The following is an 18,758-nucleotide window of genomic DNA, read 5'->3' as shown; positions in this document are numbered from 1 at the left end:
CTTGAGAATCTTCAGAGAGAACAGATTTTCTAGATCACTTTAGCAGGTTCATGATAGCAACAAACTGATCGAGGAGTCTTCAATTCAATCTGTCAAATAATCTTCAATTCCAGCTTCACCTTGCTTCTGGGGTTGAAGGATTGAATGTCGAAAGAATAATATTCATTTCTTGCTCCTTCGAATGAGAATTCTTCGATGTTCACGGACGAAGCCTTGGCTCAGAAATCTTCGACACAAACTCCATGAGTTTCATCTTCACCTGAATTCACTTTTCAAGACAAAACAAAACTAAAAGAAAATTTAGCACACAATATTTTTGGGTTTTTCATTTTCTTGAACAGAATACTACACTTTTTTATTTTGAATTTTCTGATTTTTGTTTGTTTTTTTAATTCTCCCCCTAAATTTGTGCATAGAGGAAAATTATGAACAAATTTAACAAAAAGAAAAATATTTGGGATCAAAGTTGTGAGACAGTCTTGTTTATCAGTACATTCACCTTCATGAATAGATCTGGTCAATTGTCAATATTGTGGTCCACTTAAACACGAAGAATATTGAAAAACTTTTCTAAATAAACCATTTAGCTGACGACGACCACGGGTATTGTTGTCCACTTAAATTAAGCAGCGAGATCTACAGACAACCTCTAATTGGTTCGATTTTAGTTGCACTAGAACATGGTCCCCACTTCCTGATATACCCTGGTTATCAAGAACTTCCAAAGAACTCCTTACTTTAGGTGAGTAAACAATTATTAAGGAGGAAGTCAGATTTAGAAATGGGTGCATATGTTGTGTCCCAGCTCGGATATATTTCAGTCGCGCAGAGGGGAAAAAATATGGCTAACTAGGATAGAGAGATTGAGAAGTAGAATTTTGCATATGTTGTATCCCAGGTCGGATCTTCCGATCACGCAGAGGGGACAGCATATGACTAACAGATAGAGATAGTTTCATAGATAAGAAGGTGTGTAGAAATAGAGTTGCATATGTTGCAATCCAAGTCAAATCTTCCGATCACGCAGAGGAAGCAACATATGACTGACAGATAGAAAGCAAGAAAATAATTTCCTACAGACCTACTTTATCAGAACCCCCCAGTCGCCCTATCAGAACCAGAATTAAGGACATAAGTCCATACATCAAGGAAAAGTTGAACCACTGTTCTAGATGCATATTAATTTAGTGTATCCCGTGGGTTCCCGTGTTTATCTCACTGCCCAATCTACCCGAGCGTCGTATGGTCAGTCCAAAAAATCTTATCCAAATCCACACTATCAAATCCTTCGTGCCTACCAGCACATTGAACATAGAGTCTAGACAATTCAGATTCAATCCCTTACACATGTTTTAGACTGCCCGTTATCACATTCTTGATATCACTTCCCAATAATAACTACTAACGAAAAACTATTAAGAAAATGAAAAATTGTCTTTAAAATGAATCAGAGTAAGATAAACTCAGGAGTATAGAGAAGAAAACGCAAACTGCAATTCACCGATTGAATTTGCATCCAGAAGGTCTGAGAACAGCACGCATAATCTAAGAACAGATCCGAAAATTCTTCATGTCATTAAGCACTAACCCCATTTGTGATCTCTTCCTTTCCCGCAAAGGACACATACTCTCAAACAAAAGTCTTAATGTTGTACAGTTGAGAGATGTCCCCTATCATGTGCCTGGAACAGCCACTACCAACAAACCAAAGTCTGATGATATGCCTCCATAGCTGCTCTGACACAGAGCGGGATTAGTTGGTCTTTGGAACCCAGTCCATTTTGAAATTGGGTCGACCTTTGTCATCAATGCAGGGTACTCTCTCCCATGACATATCTTGATTATCACAAACAAAAGATGTAGAAATATTATAGTCATTAGTTGATTTGGGAGATTGAGCCTTCAGAACCCATTTGTAGTTGGGTTTAAACCATTTCTTTTTCGATCTGATGGGTGGCTCGGTGCTTTCTTTTGATCTTGATGTCAGCCGTTGAGATGACTTTGACTTAACCAGTCTTTGTTTCACTGGAGCATCTCTTGGATTGGGCTTGTTGGCTAATATTTCCTTCTTGCCCTTGGGATTCAGATTCTTGGCCTTGTGGGTTTGATTCTTAGCCTTCTGCGCATTCCAGTCAATTGTCTGAACGTGACCTTGAGGGGTTTCTATTGGAGTATCTCCCTCTTGGCGCGTTCTGCCAACCTTGTGCATAGTAGGGGACGTATGTGCGATTAGGACAATTTTTGGCAATATGTCCAGGTGTTCCACAGTGAAAACATGTCTTTTTCTTCACTGTGAAGTTGTTTCTTCCTGCCCCTGGTGGCGTATCCTTGCCTTGTCTCTTATTGTTCCCACAAGCAAAATTGTAACAAGCACTCTATTGCGCTGGAATTGGTGGCTTGTATTTCTCAATGGCATGTTTGTTAGAAGTAAAAGAATTCTAAGTAACAGATTCTGAGTTCAAGGAGTCATTAGTATGTTCAGTAGTGTTCTCCTTGTTCTCATCTTGTGCTACTTTACCTGCACATGAAGTAGAAACATTAGAATCTTCAACCTGAATACCTCTTGAAACAAATCCCGATGGTTTGCCATATTGAAGATGTGCCCCCCTGTCAATTTCTTCTTGTGTCATAGGGATGTATGTGTAGTATTCAAAGGTGGAGGAACACTATCATACCCTAGACCCTTGTTTTGATTATCTTTGAATTTTAATTGGGTTTTAAATAAGGACTCGACTGCCTGACTTGACGCAGTATAATTTTTGAAACTAACATCTGTTTTTCCACACTTAATTTTCAAAGTGTCAAGTTCTTCAGTTACAGCAGCAAGTTGTCTCTTAATATAGTCATAATTTTCACACTTGTTGTTATACTCTTCCTGAAGCTTCCTAAAGTCTTTGGTTTTTTCTTCTAATTCAGTCTTCAGGGGTTTCTGTCCTTTCCTGAGTTGATATCCTTCGTATTTTAGGTCTTCGACTTCCCTTTTTAGCAAATCATTATGTTCACGAAGAATTTTAATCGTATCTTCACAAGATGGAGTACATGAAACTTCATTGGCCGGGATGTTTGTGGAACTCATTGTTTTTCCACATTTCAAAGCATCAAGCTCTTCAATTACATTCGCAATACTAAGACGATTGAGATCTTTTGTCTTCTTGATGACAGCTATGTTCATATCCCATGATTTCGGAAGTGAATTTAGTAGCTTTTTGTTTATCTCAGATTTGGTCAAGAAGATCCCAACTATATTCATCTTAGTAGTGAGTGTGGTAAATCGCTACATCTGAGCCTCAATGGTTTCTCCGGGAATGTAGTTGAACATGTTGAAATTTTGTCTTAACGTATCCTGACGATTCTCTTTCATGTCTTCAATTCCCTTGTTGACCTTAAAAGCCATTAAAAGCACAACTCGAAACTAAAATAAAACTTAAAAGTCAAACCCTTTAACTACACACATCAAAAGTCAACCTTAAAAGTCAAACTCAAAAATCAAACTTGAAAAGTCAAACCGAAAAGCTAAATTTGAAATTTTAAAAGTTAAATGAGAAAGTCAAAGTTTAAAGTCAAAGGTAAAAATTAAAAGTCAAAGTCAAAATTTTAAGAAAAAAGTCAAAATTAAAAACTAAAATTTGTATTATTATTATTTTTTATTTTTTATTTTATTTTTTTATTTTTAAATTATTATTATTATTATTATTATTGGTTGAAAATTGAATTTAAAATTAAAAGAAATTTGAATTTTGGGCTAAAAGTGTAAAAAATGCGAAATTAGGAACGAAAGGGAGTGCTTTTGAATTAAAATTGGGAGGGAAGGAACAAAGGCGTTGTTGGAGGAGTTGGTAAAGTGCTTGGTTTATGAACCAGAGGTCACGGGTTCGATCCCAGGCACCCCAAATTCGTTTCCCCTTTCTTTTAGATGTGATGCAAGGTGAGGAAGCAGCTGCGAGGGCTCCTGCTGGCCGCGAACTTCGGACTCGCTGAACACGGCTCGAACACTCAGGACCGCAAGCTCAGACCGTACACGTGCGAGGACCATAAACCGAAGGGCCGTAATCTCGGACCGCAAGCTCTGAGGACCGCAAACTCGGGCAGTAAACTCCGGAAACCCTAGCTACTGGCCGCAAATGTCGCCACCCCCTCGCTGATTACGACCAAAAACAACGATTTTTCGACTTTGAAGCTCAAAAACCTTTTTTGTGAAAAACATGAAGAACAAACCCCCCTTATTTTTCAGAGATCTATCCAAAAACGCAAAAATCTTTCGAAAATAAGATCAAATAAGCTCCAAATCTGACAAAATTGACAAATACAATCGAAGCTCTGATACCAATTGTAAGTCCCTAATCTGCTTGTGTATCAATCAGATCCGTTTGATTGTGCGGAATTTCAATCAAACGGATGATGTCAGATCAAATAGAAGAGAAGAAGAAGAAGAATATGAATCTTCAGTGTATTGAATAGATTAGAATGATGCTCATTTACATGAGATTCGCACACACACACATAAGCTCCTATGTTCTCTTCTGTTCATCAATCTCTACTCCTCACCCCTAACACCTATATATATACAAGGGGAACATGGGTCGTAAATGGGTTTACGACCGTAAACCTGATTACGGTCGGGCCGTAAACAGGGTTTACGGCCGTAAACCTGACCGTAAACTCATAAAATATTACAGAAAAATACAATTTCCTAGAAAAACAAAGTATAAACCATAATATTGACCCAATAATTGGATCATGTAAGAATCTTAGGGCCAAGATTGCTTCTAATGTAGGTCACAAGGATCAACACCAATAGCGGCGACATGTCGTCGTTAAAGGTGTGGTCGTTATTGCCCTCCACAAGAGTGAACCCTATCTGTTGGATCATGTTCCAAACCAAGGGCCAAGATTGAAAGCTGCGAGTCTCCTACGGATCATCAGTCTATACATTTATCGAGGACATTGACTTTTAGCGGCGACAACAAACGTTTCGTCTGATGTCGTCGCTAAAAGAGTCATCCCTAATACTCTGTTTTCTTGTCGTGTATCTCAAAATAGGTTAAAAATGGATTTATAAGTAAGCTTTTTACCTATCGATGATGAATTTTGTTGTGATTGTTATTAAGGAGTATGAAAACGATTATTTGATCCATAAAAGATATAAACATTATTATATTAAGTGGTTGTTGTTAAAGGGCAAAATGACCTTTTAACCGAAGAAAAAAAATGAAAGATATAACACGGATCAAAAAAAAAAGGCAAAAGGGTTATTTTTGGATAAATAAAGATGATTGGAAATTTGTTTAGGTGCGGATTTTGATGGGATCTTCCCGAAAAACTAAAACTTGCTAATAGGAGGTGGAGTGTGGGGATAATCAAACGGCAGGGCTGTCTTCTTTTCAACAATTATAAAAGGTATGGCTTAAAAGATTTTATATGGAAAATAGGTTATTGATACCCTTTGTGCAGGGATAAAAGAAAAGGCACAAAGGTCATGTGGTTTTTAATACAAATAAAAGGAAAAATGTGTCAATTTAATTTGTTATTGTTTAGTGATTTATATATAAAGGGTTTCTAGTTTAATGGTACTAGTTTTTTTTTTTTAGGTCCAAGGTTCAAATGATGTAGTAGATATAGATGAAATTAGGCATTAGCTTTAGAAATAGATTAGATTTGTGATTAAAAAATTAAGAAAAATAAAAAATAAAAAACTAACTTTTCGTATAATGCAGCAACCATTATTTTAGTCACTAGTAGATTTTATAATATTAAAAATAATATTTAGTGGACTATCAGTGACTATCACCATATTATCGGTCATTAAATTTGTAGCATTATCAACATCTAGGGACAACTTAATATAGATTATATGATGACTATATATGATGCTATTTTGTTTACCAGATTTTAAGTGTCACCAAAAACTGGTCTTAAAAAGAACTTTTCTTGTAGAGTAAAAGACAACTTTGTAACAAGTGTGCTTTGTATTACTCAAATCCCCTCAAACTAACTAGGGTATCTCGTTATGTACGTGAGTGATACTTCACCTAAGTTTAACAGACTTCTCAAGTTCTCATCCTGTTCATTGATCATATGAGACCAAACCATAACCTCCCTAATTAACCCATTTATTATCCATATCGACCTTGACCTATTCTGATATGGTTGCCATGCTAGTGAATTCGATCTACACTCTCCAAATATACAAGTTGCCGTCTTGAAAATCTTCCACATGCACCACTTTCCACCGTCTTCTTAATTGAATGAATGAAGTAGTAGACCAAGCTCTCGTAGAGGAATTCTTTCAACACCGAGCCAAATATTCTGCTCCGATACAATTATAAAATGCAAGTTATGCTCTTACTTATTCATAAACATGCTGAATAGCTATGTAATATGCTCCATGCCAATTGCCAAATATAAACAATCCGTTCGTTTGAAATTGGGTCGTTGTTCTTCATAATATTTACTTTATAACATTATCTAACGTATCTATCTAAAAAAACATATAAACATTAAGTATACAAAATTTATACATGCATCAATTCATCAAACAAGTGTCAAAGATAAAAGCTAGCATTAACTTGATAGTATTTAGTACTTTTTGTCGGTCATTTAAGACCTCATAAGTTGCTCACCAAAAGAAAAGGTCGATTATTTCTAATGCAAATATGACAAACAGATAGAATTATTGCTGTATTTTTATCTTTTCAATTATTTATTAGTATATAAATCAAGGTTAACTAGTTATTATTCATACTCTTAGACGATATTAATTAATCGTATCATTTTTGTTTGAATTCTAATCAACCAACCACTTAACTAAGAGTAATCACGTAATTCTATTGTTACAAAAACATCTAAATACATACATATATACATAACTATAATGATTAGTTTAACATTTTTTCATACTTGAATTACCAACCCACTAAAAAGGGGAGATAAGGCAGAATCTGTGACTATATAAACAACACAAAAGCTTCCCATTAAAAACACATCTTCTTCATCAATATTCCAAACTTAAATTACACTTTGCAGGTGAGAGATTTATGGAGCATCTTGAGAAAGGTCAACAAGTAGAAATTGATGAAAAAAAATGGGTTTACGACTCCTCGTTTGATCATAGAGGACAAACACCTCTTCGTTCTTCGACTGGTGCTTGGAAAGCATCATTGTTCATTATCGGTAATTAATCAACCACCCTGATTTTGTTTGTTTTTCTTCAATTTCTAGCTAGTTGCTTTTAAAAAAAAATCTTACAGTACATTTTGGTTTTAAAACTTAATTATTGGTTTTTAAGAACTTTTATATTGATGACAAATGAGTCTTTTTGCAACATTCACTCGTATTTTGACGTTTTCTTGCTGTATATTTTAAGTTTGAACTGTTTAAGAGTATAATTAATCAACAGTTCTATTAAATATACGTAATGTTATTTATCATATTTATTTTGAAATGTATATTAGCTTCTTGTTCCCTAAAACACCAAATTGATGATCGAGGATCCATCCAAGTAACATGATTCATGTGACATCGGGAAAAAAGCATGCTTTATCTTTTTTAGTATAAAATATAATACTTTTCAAAGATTTCAGTTTAAATTTGTATATTAGTTCATTAATATTAACTAACATATAGTAATATTCGTTTGGGGTTTTTTAATTTTGATTTATTAAAATGTCGGTTATTACTCTTAATAAAATATATATATATATATATATATATATATATATATATATATATATATATATATATATATATATATACTAAAATATTGCATCATATTTTACTAAGGATAGTGTGTTGTATAGTACGTTATAATTATACACTGTTAGTCTAATGGTATCCAGTGTTGTACTCTCATATTAAGGTTCAGGGTTCAAGTTTATATATATATATATATATATATATATATATATATATATATATATATATATATATATATATATATAGAGAGAGAGAGAGAGAGAGAGAGAGAGAGAGAGTATAGAGAAAAAGAAATATGGTTTGGTGATGTTGAGCTCGGGTCATGCCACACCCTATGGACGGGGTATGTGTTTGTGTCCATCGTGCCAGGTGGACCCCCATACTACGACCGCACCTTATTGCTTTAAGAGCATTTTTAATGAGAGATTTTTTATAGCCAAGTATTATCATTACTTTTTTATTAACCATACAATGCTATACTGAGCATATAACGATTTTGTTTTATTGTTTTTGATCATTTATTATATATTGAATGCTTAATTTAATTATATGTCATTTTACCCATTTAGTTATATTTACTTTTAAATATTTTGTATGTACTCTATTAGAATGCTTTGATATCTTTCGATAATGAGCATTTGACCTTATATAAATAGAAATATAAAATCAGCTCTAGATCTAGCATAAACGTTAATGGGTATTAGCCTAATCATAGTCACTATATCTCCCTAGGGTTTGATTGTTACGAGGCAATTAAGCTAAAAAAAATAAATAATAATAATAATAAAAGAACAAAAATAAAAATATGGATGAAAACAGTGGCATCGACGGTGAAAGAGCTCTTACGATGGCGGCTATAGTGACTATTTGTCGGAAAAGAAGAGAGAAGAAGCGACGGCCAGAGGTGGGTCTGTTGTAGAAGAAGAGAGAGTTGTCGGCAGCGGTGACTATCATGGAGTCGGCGATAGAAGAGTCCAAAGAAAGGCAACGAGAAAGAAAGAAGGCTTGAATTGTGGTGGATGGAGTCAATTTCGATGAGAATCGGCGATTATATATATATATATATATATATATATATATATATATATATATATATATATATATATATAGAGAGAGAGAGAGAGAGAGAGAGAGAGAGAGAGAATTATAGATCAGAGACTTCCGGCAGAGAAGGTGTCATCGGAAGGAGGCAACAATGACATTAGAAGAGGCTAACTCGAAAAAGAATCCAGCGAAGAAGAGGCCAGTCAAGGAGAGGGTCCATCCAAGGAGGACAGAAGACCCGAAGGTAGGAACCATCCAAGGAGGAGACAAAAGGCTGGAAGGCAGGCAGGTGTCATCTAAGGAGGAGGCAAAAGCAGATGATGTAGTAGAACAAGCCTATGAAGGAGATCGATTTTGGTGTCGGCAGTTGTATTATTATTTAGGAGAAGAAAAAAGAAAATAAAAATTATTGAACGTAATAAGACACCTCCAACAACTATTAAAGAATGTCGTCGGATGTAAATGGTAATGGATGTGGTTGTTGTCAGCAGTAGCTTTGATATTATTTTATATTATAGGATGCTTTACTACCGTCCGAGAATGAGCATTTAACATAGGAATACAAAATGAGATATTTGTCTAACTTACCCTAATGGGTATTAACCTAATCTTAATCATTAACATTATCCCTTTACTAACTAATTATTTATATTAAATATTTAGTGACATTTAATTTATGAAATATAAATTTTATAACGAGTGTTCAACTTTTTTTTAATTTTTATAAATATAAAGTTATTACCTTTTTTTTCGTATTTTGTATATGTAAATAGACTTGATATAGTTTTGTTTATATTTTTGTATTAAAATATGATTTGTATTTAAAATGATTAATTAAACCAGGGTGTTATAAAACATGTCAAATAGATAATGATAAAATAGTAAAATAAACAACATAAAAAAATTATTAATAATAATAATAATAATAATTAGAAAAGATTAATCATTGGAAAGGTAGATGTTAAAATTATAAGGTGACAATAATTTTAGTCATAACTTAAGCATTTGAGATAGGGATTTTATATTAAAGGATAGATATAGAGTGGAGTTGTTTCTTTTCAAAAACTTTGTTAGTCACAAAAGAGGCACTAGGGTCTAGGGTCTAGGGTCATATGTAATTGGGTGTTGGGAGTGGATGAGAGTAACAGAGAAAATTTGGGAGTAAATTGTTTACTTGTTGGTCCCTCTTATAAATAAGGCATTTATAATGTTGGTGAAGAGACACATATGGTTGTGTTCGTATATATAGTATTGAGTCCTTTTCCGATAAATATCTGGAATGGAGTTATGGGAGACACACATCTGGTGGCAGAGTCGTGAATATCAGGTTTGTGGCGGGATGTTTTAACGTCTTTCCAGAGCTCCGGAGATGGGATTATCGGTGACGGGGTGATTGTTGAAGGTCTTATTGGCATGACCCAATGCTACACCCAAAAGCAAAGTTAAAAAGTAAAAGTTGTATTTTAATTGGCTATTTGGTTAATCTATCAACTATGCAAAAGACTTGATTCCTATGATCTCATGTATAATGAAAAAAAAAAGTTACATCTTTTAAAAAAATTTCATCTTTTAAAAAGATTTAATACAAATCCATATCTAATTGATTTTGACATTCGAGACGCTCTAATGATTCTGTTTCACTTACATTTTGATATCGTTTCAAGTTACGTATGCCGTGACGTCACTTGTGCCTAATAATGAGTTTGATACAGTTTTAGGGTTTTGGTTTGCAGGATATAATCATTAGTAGTAATATCGTTTACAATGTTTGTGTGATTGTAGCCATCGAGTTTGCAGAGAGGCTATGTTACTTTGGGATCGCGACAAGTTTGATTATATACCTCACTAAAGTCCTTCATCAAGATGTAAAAACATCGGCTAAGAGCGCTAATCAATGGGCCGGAGTAACGACTCTAATGCCACTTGTCGGAGGATTTCTAGCCGACAGTTACTTGGGACGTTTTCGAACAGTTCTTTTATCATCAATTATCTATCTAATGGTCAGTTGTAACCTAGTCTCCTTTAACTCCGCAAGTGTTATCAAACGACATTACTTTCAAGTTTTAACGTATTTCTTATTTACAGGGTTTGATTCTGTTGACAATGTCTAGTATGATTCCGAGTTTAAAACCTTGTGCAAACCACGAGCATTGTGTAGAACCTAGAAAGATCCATGTAGTTGTGTTCTTCATTGCAATATATTTGGTATCCGTGGGCACGGGTGGACACAAACCTTCGTTAGAAAGCTTCGGAGCTGATCAATTCGATGATGATCATCCAGAAGAACGCAAGAAAAAGATGTCATTCTTCAATTGGTGGAGTGTAGCCCTTTGCTCAGGGCTATTGCTCGGTGTAACACTCATTGTGTACATGCAAGACCATGTTGGTTGGGGTCAAGCAGATATCATTCTCACCATTGCTATGGCTTGTTCGGTGGTCATCTTCATCATTGGTAGGCCTTTCTATCGATACCGAAAGCCCGTGAACCCGTTGAAGCCTATGGTACAAGTATGTGTTGCAGCATTTTATAAAAGAAAATTACCTTACCCTTCTAGCCCTAACGATTTACATGAGGTCCAAAAATCAGAAAAATCCCAAGAGCGCCAACTTTGCCACACCAACACCTTCAAGTAAGCAATTTTCTTGCTTATAATTTAGATAAAATGGTACTGTAATAGTAACATTTCCTTTACAGGTTTCTTGATAAAGCCGCGATAATTGAAGAAGAAGATTTTGCTGACAAGAAACAAGATCCATGGCGACTATCGACAGTAACAAGAGTAGAAGAAATGAAGTTGCTTTTAAACATGATCCCTATTTGGCTAACATCGATACCTTTCGGTATCTGTGTGGCACAAGCAACAACGTTCTTTATCAAACAAGGCGTGTTACTAGACCGAAAAATCACCCATACTTTCATCCTCCCACCCGCTTCGATATTCGGCCTATCGGCTCTCGGAATTATCGTTTCCGTAACAATTTACGATAGAATCCTAGTCCCTTTGCTAAGGCGGGTAACGGGAACCGAAAGAGGAATCAACATCCTACAAAGAATCGGAATCGGAATGGTGTTTTCCGTCACAACAATGATCGTTTCCGCCGTTGTTGAACGAAAGCGTCTAGCGGTCGTGGGAGACAATCCGTTACACGGGTCGGCCGGAATGAGTGTGTTCTGGTTAGCACCACAGTTTTTAATCATCGGAATTGGGGATGCGTTCACTTTAGTTGGTCTTCAAGAATACTTTTATGATCAAGTTCCTGATTCCATGAGAAGCATCGGAATTGCGCTTTACCTAAGTGTGATTGGAGCTGGAAACTTTATGAGTAGTTTCTTGATCACAATTGTGGATCATGTGACTACAAAAGTGTCGGGAAAAAGTTGGTTTGGGAAGGATTTGAATGGTAGCCGTCTCGACTATTTTTATTGGTTGCTGGCGGCAATCGCTGCAGTGAATTTGTGTGTGTATGTGTTTGTAGCGCGCAGATACTCGTACAAGAACGTACAGCAAACGACCACGGTGGCTGTGGCCGATTGCTACCAAGGTCACGGCCACGTGGCAAGGGCTTGATATATATGTGTTATGTTATACAGTAAAATCATATTATATAGTTTGGTATGTTTTATTTGATACATTTAGTAGAAAATTTTGTTGTAATATATTCCATTTGTGCATGTTGCACGTGTCGCACTATTGTGTTCTGCAAAATACTTCAAAAATCTATCAAATAAATTAAAGTAAATCATATTTTAGCGTGGATGAATTTTATAATTTTGGTTTTAAAAGTTGTTTTTTTGTAATTTTAGTTTTTAATTGAGGTTTTTAATTTGTAAAATTTTTTATCTTTTGGCTCCGTTACATCAAATTTTTACAATTTTATTTCCGAAAATATAATCTTTCTAACTGAAACGAGGACAAAAATGAAACTTATTCTATAAAAAAATAATCTAATACTAATTGGTTCATGAAATTAATAACTTGATAACGTAAATTGAATCATTTTTAAATTTTCAATTATAATTAAACATTTTGCTTTTAACTATTTGAACATATATGTATATACACACATAATTTAGATTTTTTTGGACTTTTTGTTTGGAATCGAATTCCTTTCCCCCCACCCTGGAGAGAGGAAATCAATCAAGCATGGAATTTTAAAGATCACAAAAACACACAATAGAATAAAATCTCTGATTCCAATTCCATCATTATCTGCCAGAATGAACCAAACATTTCCTATTGTTTCAGATCAATTGTACTACATGATTTTCTGCATTTCAATTAGAACCCAGAAAAAACAAACATTAAACAGATAATATATCATCAAAATTTATACCACCAAAATTTTCAGGTTGCTGTCCTAAACCAAAACAAAAAATTGCACCGGAATCAGAACACATGCAATTCCGGATCTACGACATATACACGATAAAAATAACTCAAGACAGCAATGACAACATAGCCTGCCTGTGTAACCTACAAAGAGCATAGACTTTTCCTAAAAGATATTCATACTGATACTGATACTGATACTGATAATGATACTGGCATTGAAAATATGGAATTGAAATATATGTTAAAAGTTTTAACCTAGAACGGTCTATCTGAAAAAAGTTTTTTGAGTGTCTCGTATGTCATGAAAACGATTCCTACACCAGGGACAACTTTGTAATATTCAGGAAGTATTCCTCTATATAGACCACGAAAGCCTTCAGTGCGCATAATGTGACCAAATGTCCCAAGTAAGCCTGTATTGTAAACACGGGCCCGCCCACCCACTCCTTCCAATTGCTTTCTCCTTCTCACAAGATCCAACGGGAATGTTGCTGCAAATACAGGATGATAATTATAAAAATATATATTTAAAAAAAAACACAGAAAGTAATAAAAAGAAAAATGGAAGTAGAAATTATGGCTTTAAAAAATTCACCTGTAGACGAAGCAATGCCAGAGAGACTCCCACAAGCCAAACTCACCATCACAGTGGAATCATCCGGCCTGTTGTAGATAAGGGTGTTAAAACAAAAAAAACAAAAAAAAAAAAAAAAAAAAAAAAAAAAAAAGAAAGGGATTTTATATTTTTAGTTTATAGAGTATATAAAAATGTGTACCTTTGAGATTTCCAATTTGATCGCAACATTTCATAAACAGAAAAGCTTATTGCAATGCTTGGTCCAACACCCTGCATGAAAACATAAAAAATTATATTAGTAAGGGTAAAATAGTCATTTCATGCTTACTTAACAGCCAAACTAACAGCATCCAACTTAGGGATAAAAAAAATGTTACAAAAGCATCTTCAAGGGACCAAAAGGGTTAAGAATTGTTGCAAGGGACCCAAAGCATGATTTATAATGGTGTTATGGGTTGGAGATGGTCCATGGCTGTCTTGCTATATAATGGTTAAAAATATTTGAGAAAATGACAGCACCTTTGGGGAAATGAGGAAATGGAAGGAAAAATAAATGAGGGCAAATTTGTAAATAGTTATTACTTAATCAGAGAGCCTTTTTCTTTCTGCAGTAAGTACACAAAAGAGTAAATTACAGAAATTGTACCTTTGGTATGTTTATTTATTTAATGGAAAGAGTAATTTACAATTTTTTAAACCAAAAAGAATATTCCAAGTATATTCCTTTTTTCTAACTTGTATAGACTTTCAAAAATACACCTTAAACTTATTAGCTTTTACTATTGCGTCTTACTGTTTTCTTTTACAATAACTTTGTAACTTAACTTATCAAATAATTATAACCAAACAAATTATATATATATATATATATATATATATATATATGTGTGTGTGTGTGTGTGTGTGTGTCAATTGTGTGTTTGTAATATTAATGTCAATTTTCAAAAGTATCTACATCTGAAACATAAAGATTAAAATAATAGATGATTAATTACTATCAATTTAATATAATAACAAAATATTACAAGTAACAAGTATTATATTTAAAAACATAACTACTTAACTACACAGATTAAATTATCTAGAAATGTACACATGAAAGTTCAACACCAAAATGGTGTATAAAATGGGATTTGGTGTTGGGTTGGAGATGCTTTAATGAGGAAAAAAAGAAAAAAAAGAAGGGGGCCTTAAACATTACCAATAAGGTAGCTCCAAGTCCCTTATACAAGCCAACAAACCCCTCATCTCTGATAATTGTACGAAGCGCATGCCCAATTCCATGATAGTATACTGTGCTTCTCTGCAAACACAAAATAAACAAATGTAAGATCATATAGCCCCTACAAGAATAACTTGATTGGTATTCAATGAGAGTATAAATATATTAACAAAACTAGATAAAAACCAGTGTTCTAAAAATCAGATTAGGCAAGAGGGGAGAGACAACAGTGCTCCAATTATGACCAAATTGGAAAATTAAGCGGTTTAGCTCAATCAGATTAAACAAACGTGTTACTTACCTGCTGCAACAGAATCCATCTGGCAAGTTCCAAGTTCTGATTTTTGTCTTCTGAGTTCTGATCTCAGCTTGCAAGTTTCAATTCCATCTTCCAAGTGGAATTGGAGAATCAAAAGACTATTGTACAAAGTCAATCATATTTGATTGAGAGAAGAAGAGACTAAAAAAGAAGTTTATTTTGTACCAAGTACCAAACAGATTCCATACATTAAAAGTGGATCGTTTAATTTGTCCACTTAATTATACAATTAATCCCAGTTTGACCAATTAAACATTGGGCACTTGGTCAACCACCTAATGCTTTTTAGAACACTGATACATAAATAATAACATCAAAAGCTGAGAATACTGATATATTGAGAAACTTAACAAACATTTCTACAAAAACATAAAGAATAGTCATAAAAATTTTAGGTATTTTTTGCACCTGAGCTGCAAGACGTGTCCTGACAAGATCTAAAGGATAAGTGGCCATGGCAGCTGTTATTCCTGACATTCCACCACCCACAAAGTGTACACAAGCATCTGCAGTTGCACTTTCACTGTTATTTCTAATACTTGGAATTGACTTTAGCAACTGCAAGTGATAAGAGAAAGAAGTTGATGGTCATCACTCATTATAACAGCAGTATAACATGATATTAAACAAAATACTAATATATATGGATAAAAAAAACTCACTTTTTTGAACTGTTCATAGGCATAGAAGTTAACTGCAGTGTAAGGAAGGCGATGAGCAATAGTAACTAGATTTCCTTTCCAAAAGGCTCTAAAACCCTCTTCATTAGCAATACGTAAAGCCTCATTCCATATACAAGGCCTACTCAGCAGTGCCACCTCAGAATGCATACCTTGCACCTACATAAGTCGAACACAAAATTGACCACCAATTTAAAGATTACAGTAGTGTCCATTAATTATAATGCCCAAAGGCATATACCACAAAAAAGTATAAAGCTAATATCTTTATACTGTATCAACAAGCTAAACATACTCCCTCCAAACCAAAACTACATGTGATATGCAACCCTTCACATTGTTCCTATTAAACTTAAATTAATCTATAACTGTTTAAAAAAGCTCTGCAAGATCCCAAGAGAAGGTTGATGACACTACATTCAGTTAATTCAAAACATTCCTTTCATAATCCTCAAGTGTCACTGAATGTTAAAGGTGACGACTTTATCAAATTCAATGCAAGGCACCGCACATTTCACAACAAAATTAGGTCACACGCAATCTTGAATATTAGCCTGCTTTCAGAAAATTTAATCGAGACTTAGGAGGCAATGTTATACTTGTCATTAGGAGTTGAGATAATAGGTATGTAAACTTTTTCATTATGTAGGATGAATGTAACACCAAATTGTTAGAACAGGAAATTCGAAGACGGTTGCTTAGAAGACAGCTAGGCAGAAGAACGCACGGATGCCTACACTTATGATATTTTAGTAACCCTGGTCATAAACCCACAAGACTTTTGAATCTTAAACCCCAAAATCCGCAGTCCAATTTCCAAATTTTCATTTCATTTTAAGATACGAATTTCATAATTTAATAGGAATCGTAAGTATCAAGTGGTATGATGACCTGAAAGAGAATAGTGAGGCGTGCGAGTGGAGCTGTACATGTTTTGCTAAAAGCCCCAGCAATACCTCCGGCTAGAAGCTGTGGTACCGTGCCTATCTCCGCAGACTGTTGATGTTGGTGTTGGTGTTGACGTGGCGAAGGAGATGGCGCCACCGCCTGCTGCTTTTGCAAAAACTTCACCGCTGTACTGCCGTCCACGACTCCCCCATGACTAGACATCCCCACTTGAGCTTCCATCCACAGAAATTTGTGCGATGAAAACTGTAACACTCAGAATTGAAATAACCTGAACTTAGAAATAAAATTCGTAGATGATTCATACGATTCGCTCATGAGCGTCTAGACTCGAAGAGGGGAGAAACCCCTGCAAAACCCTAATGCTGCGTGCAAATGACTCTTCATTTTTTGTTAAACAAAGTCCAGTTACTGACCCTGACCCGGCCTGCAAACCCCCAAGCCCGCTAAAAAGTGTTTTAATTTGTTTGAAAAATGGATGTCCCAAATTAAATCATCCTCAATTTTTATATTTTTATTTATTTATTTATTTGTTATTTTTGTCACATTCTAATTTAATTTGTTAAATCTCATTTTATGGTTATTTTAAATTGATTTTTATTCCACATGTCATTTTATGAGTTTTTCTATCTTATTAAATTACACATAATATTTTAATATAATAATTGCAATAAATATAGTAATAAATTAATATTAATTTCACTAATAAACTTACCTTTTAATTTTAAAATTTCTAAAATTAAAGCTCATTATTTTCTTTTTTTATTTAAATTTAAAAGATAAAAAACATTTCTATTATAATAAATCATCATTTTTCTTATTTTTTTATAAATTCAAAGTTCTCAAATATTTTGACATTTATATTTAATTTTTTTTTAGTTAACTCATGTAATACATAAGTCTCGCAACTAGCTAAACCATTATAAACATTTTTGGGTTTTGGGTTTTGGTTGTTTGAGATATGATCTATTCTGAATAAGTATGTAAGGATCGTTATAAGAAATTTGGTTTTTAGAATATGTTATAAGAAAATTGATTTTTAGAATATAACTACTTATAATTTAACTAAATCACTATTTGATAATTAATTTTGATTTAGATTTTTAGAGCTATAATGATTATTTCAAATACGTACGACTATAAAACCCTTAATTTTGTGCAAAAATGATTCTAATGATTTAAATTGGTAGTGGGATATTCAGTCATTCAAAAAATAGATTTTTGACATAAATGTAACACCCTGTTTCAAATCGTTTCATAATTCGGGACCGTGACCTGAATATCAAGTATTATAAGGCTTTGGGTTTTGGGGAAAGAGAGATTTAGATCCATTTATATGTGGGTAATGTAGATTATGTGATCCAAGAATTTGGTTTGTGTTGGAGTCAAAGAGTGAAACTGGAAAACTGATGTTTCGGACTTCTTGCATTAATATTGTGGGGCTCTTCAATACCTTTCCGCAGATATAAAGATCGTCGAAAACGGAGTTGGAATGAAGAAGTTATGACCGTTTGAAGTTAGGAATGTTTTTGGCTCAGCCGCGTACGTTGAGCATATGTGGAAGTACGTTGGGCGTTAGAACACTCTAAATTTTCAATTAAATTTTTCATTTTTAAAACCACACAAAACACAGTTTCACATTTCTCAAACCTAAGTTTATAAGTTGTTCAAAATACAAGACAACAAAAATGTTTGACAATATCCTAAAATCCTCAAAACATATTTTCAAGCTAGTGTGTACAATCATGTCGGCGCCTTCCCGCGATCTTGATATGTACCTGAAATTTCACACAACACTATAAGCACAAAGCTTAGTGAGTTCCCCAAAATACGACACACAAATAATTAGCCTCTCATGGCTATATCTCGATAAGGACCCTCCAGTCATGTGTCTTAGTGAAGACCCTCCGGTCTCACAACTCGGGTTGGACCCTCCAGTTTGGTATCTCAGTGAGGACCCTTCGGTCTCACAACTCGGTTTGGA

At 34.2% G+C, this 18,758-nt stretch overlaps 2 protein-coding genes across 3 annotated transcripts; one reads left to right on the top strand and one right to left on the bottom strand.

The window, feature by feature from the left end:
• Positions 1 to 6,971: 6,971 nt before the first annotated feature.
• LOC145066356 (Major facilitator superfamily protein) lies at positions 6,972 to 12,409 on the top strand. 2 transcript variants are annotated; one of them, XM_079013587.1, is made up of 4 exons: positions 6,972 to 7,170; positions 10,519 to 10,736; positions 10,822 to 11,366; positions 11,432 to 12,409. In XM_079013587.1, the coding sequence occupies exons 1-4, from the start codon at positions 7,035 to 7,037 to the stop codon at positions 12,303 to 12,305; spliced, it is 1,773 nt and encodes a 590-aa protein (XP_078869713.1). In that variant the 5' UTR covers positions 6,972 to 7,034; the 3' UTR covers positions 12,306 to 12,409. The 2 variants fall into 2 exon arrangements, with proteins under 2 accessions (XP_078869713.1, XP_078869714.1); XM_079013588.1 differs by lacking the exon at positions 6,972 to 7,170 and adding an exon at positions 9,729 to 10,185.
• A 630-nt stretch (positions 12,410 to 13,039) lies between these two features.
• LOC145068871 (uncharacterized) lies at positions 13,040 to 17,162 on the bottom strand. Its single transcript, XM_079015840.1, has 7 exons — positions 16,760 to 17,162; positions 15,851 to 16,027; positions 15,597 to 15,746; positions 14,849 to 14,950; positions 13,847 to 13,917; positions 13,666 to 13,733; positions 13,040 to 13,561 (listed from the first exon to the last, which is right to left on the bottom strand). The coding sequence occupies exons 1-7, from the start codon at positions 16,994 to 16,996 to the stop codon at positions 13,326 to 13,328; spliced, it is 1,041 nt and encodes a 346-aa protein (XP_078871966.1). The 5' UTR covers positions 16,997 to 17,162; the 3' UTR covers positions 13,040 to 13,325.
• Positions 17,163 to 18,758: the final 1,596 nt, after the last annotated feature.

The sequence above is a fragment of the Lactuca serriola genome, chromosome 8, assembly GCF_051521515.1.
Source record: "Lactuca serriola cultivar US96UC23 chromosome 8, Lser_US96UC23_V15, whole genome shotgun sequence".
NCBI lineage: Eukaryota > Viridiplantae > Streptophyta > Magnoliopsida > Asterales > Asteraceae > Lactuca > Lactuca serriola.
Note: the sequence above shows the minus strand (reverse complement) of the source record. Positions and strands in the feature narration are given on the sequence as shown.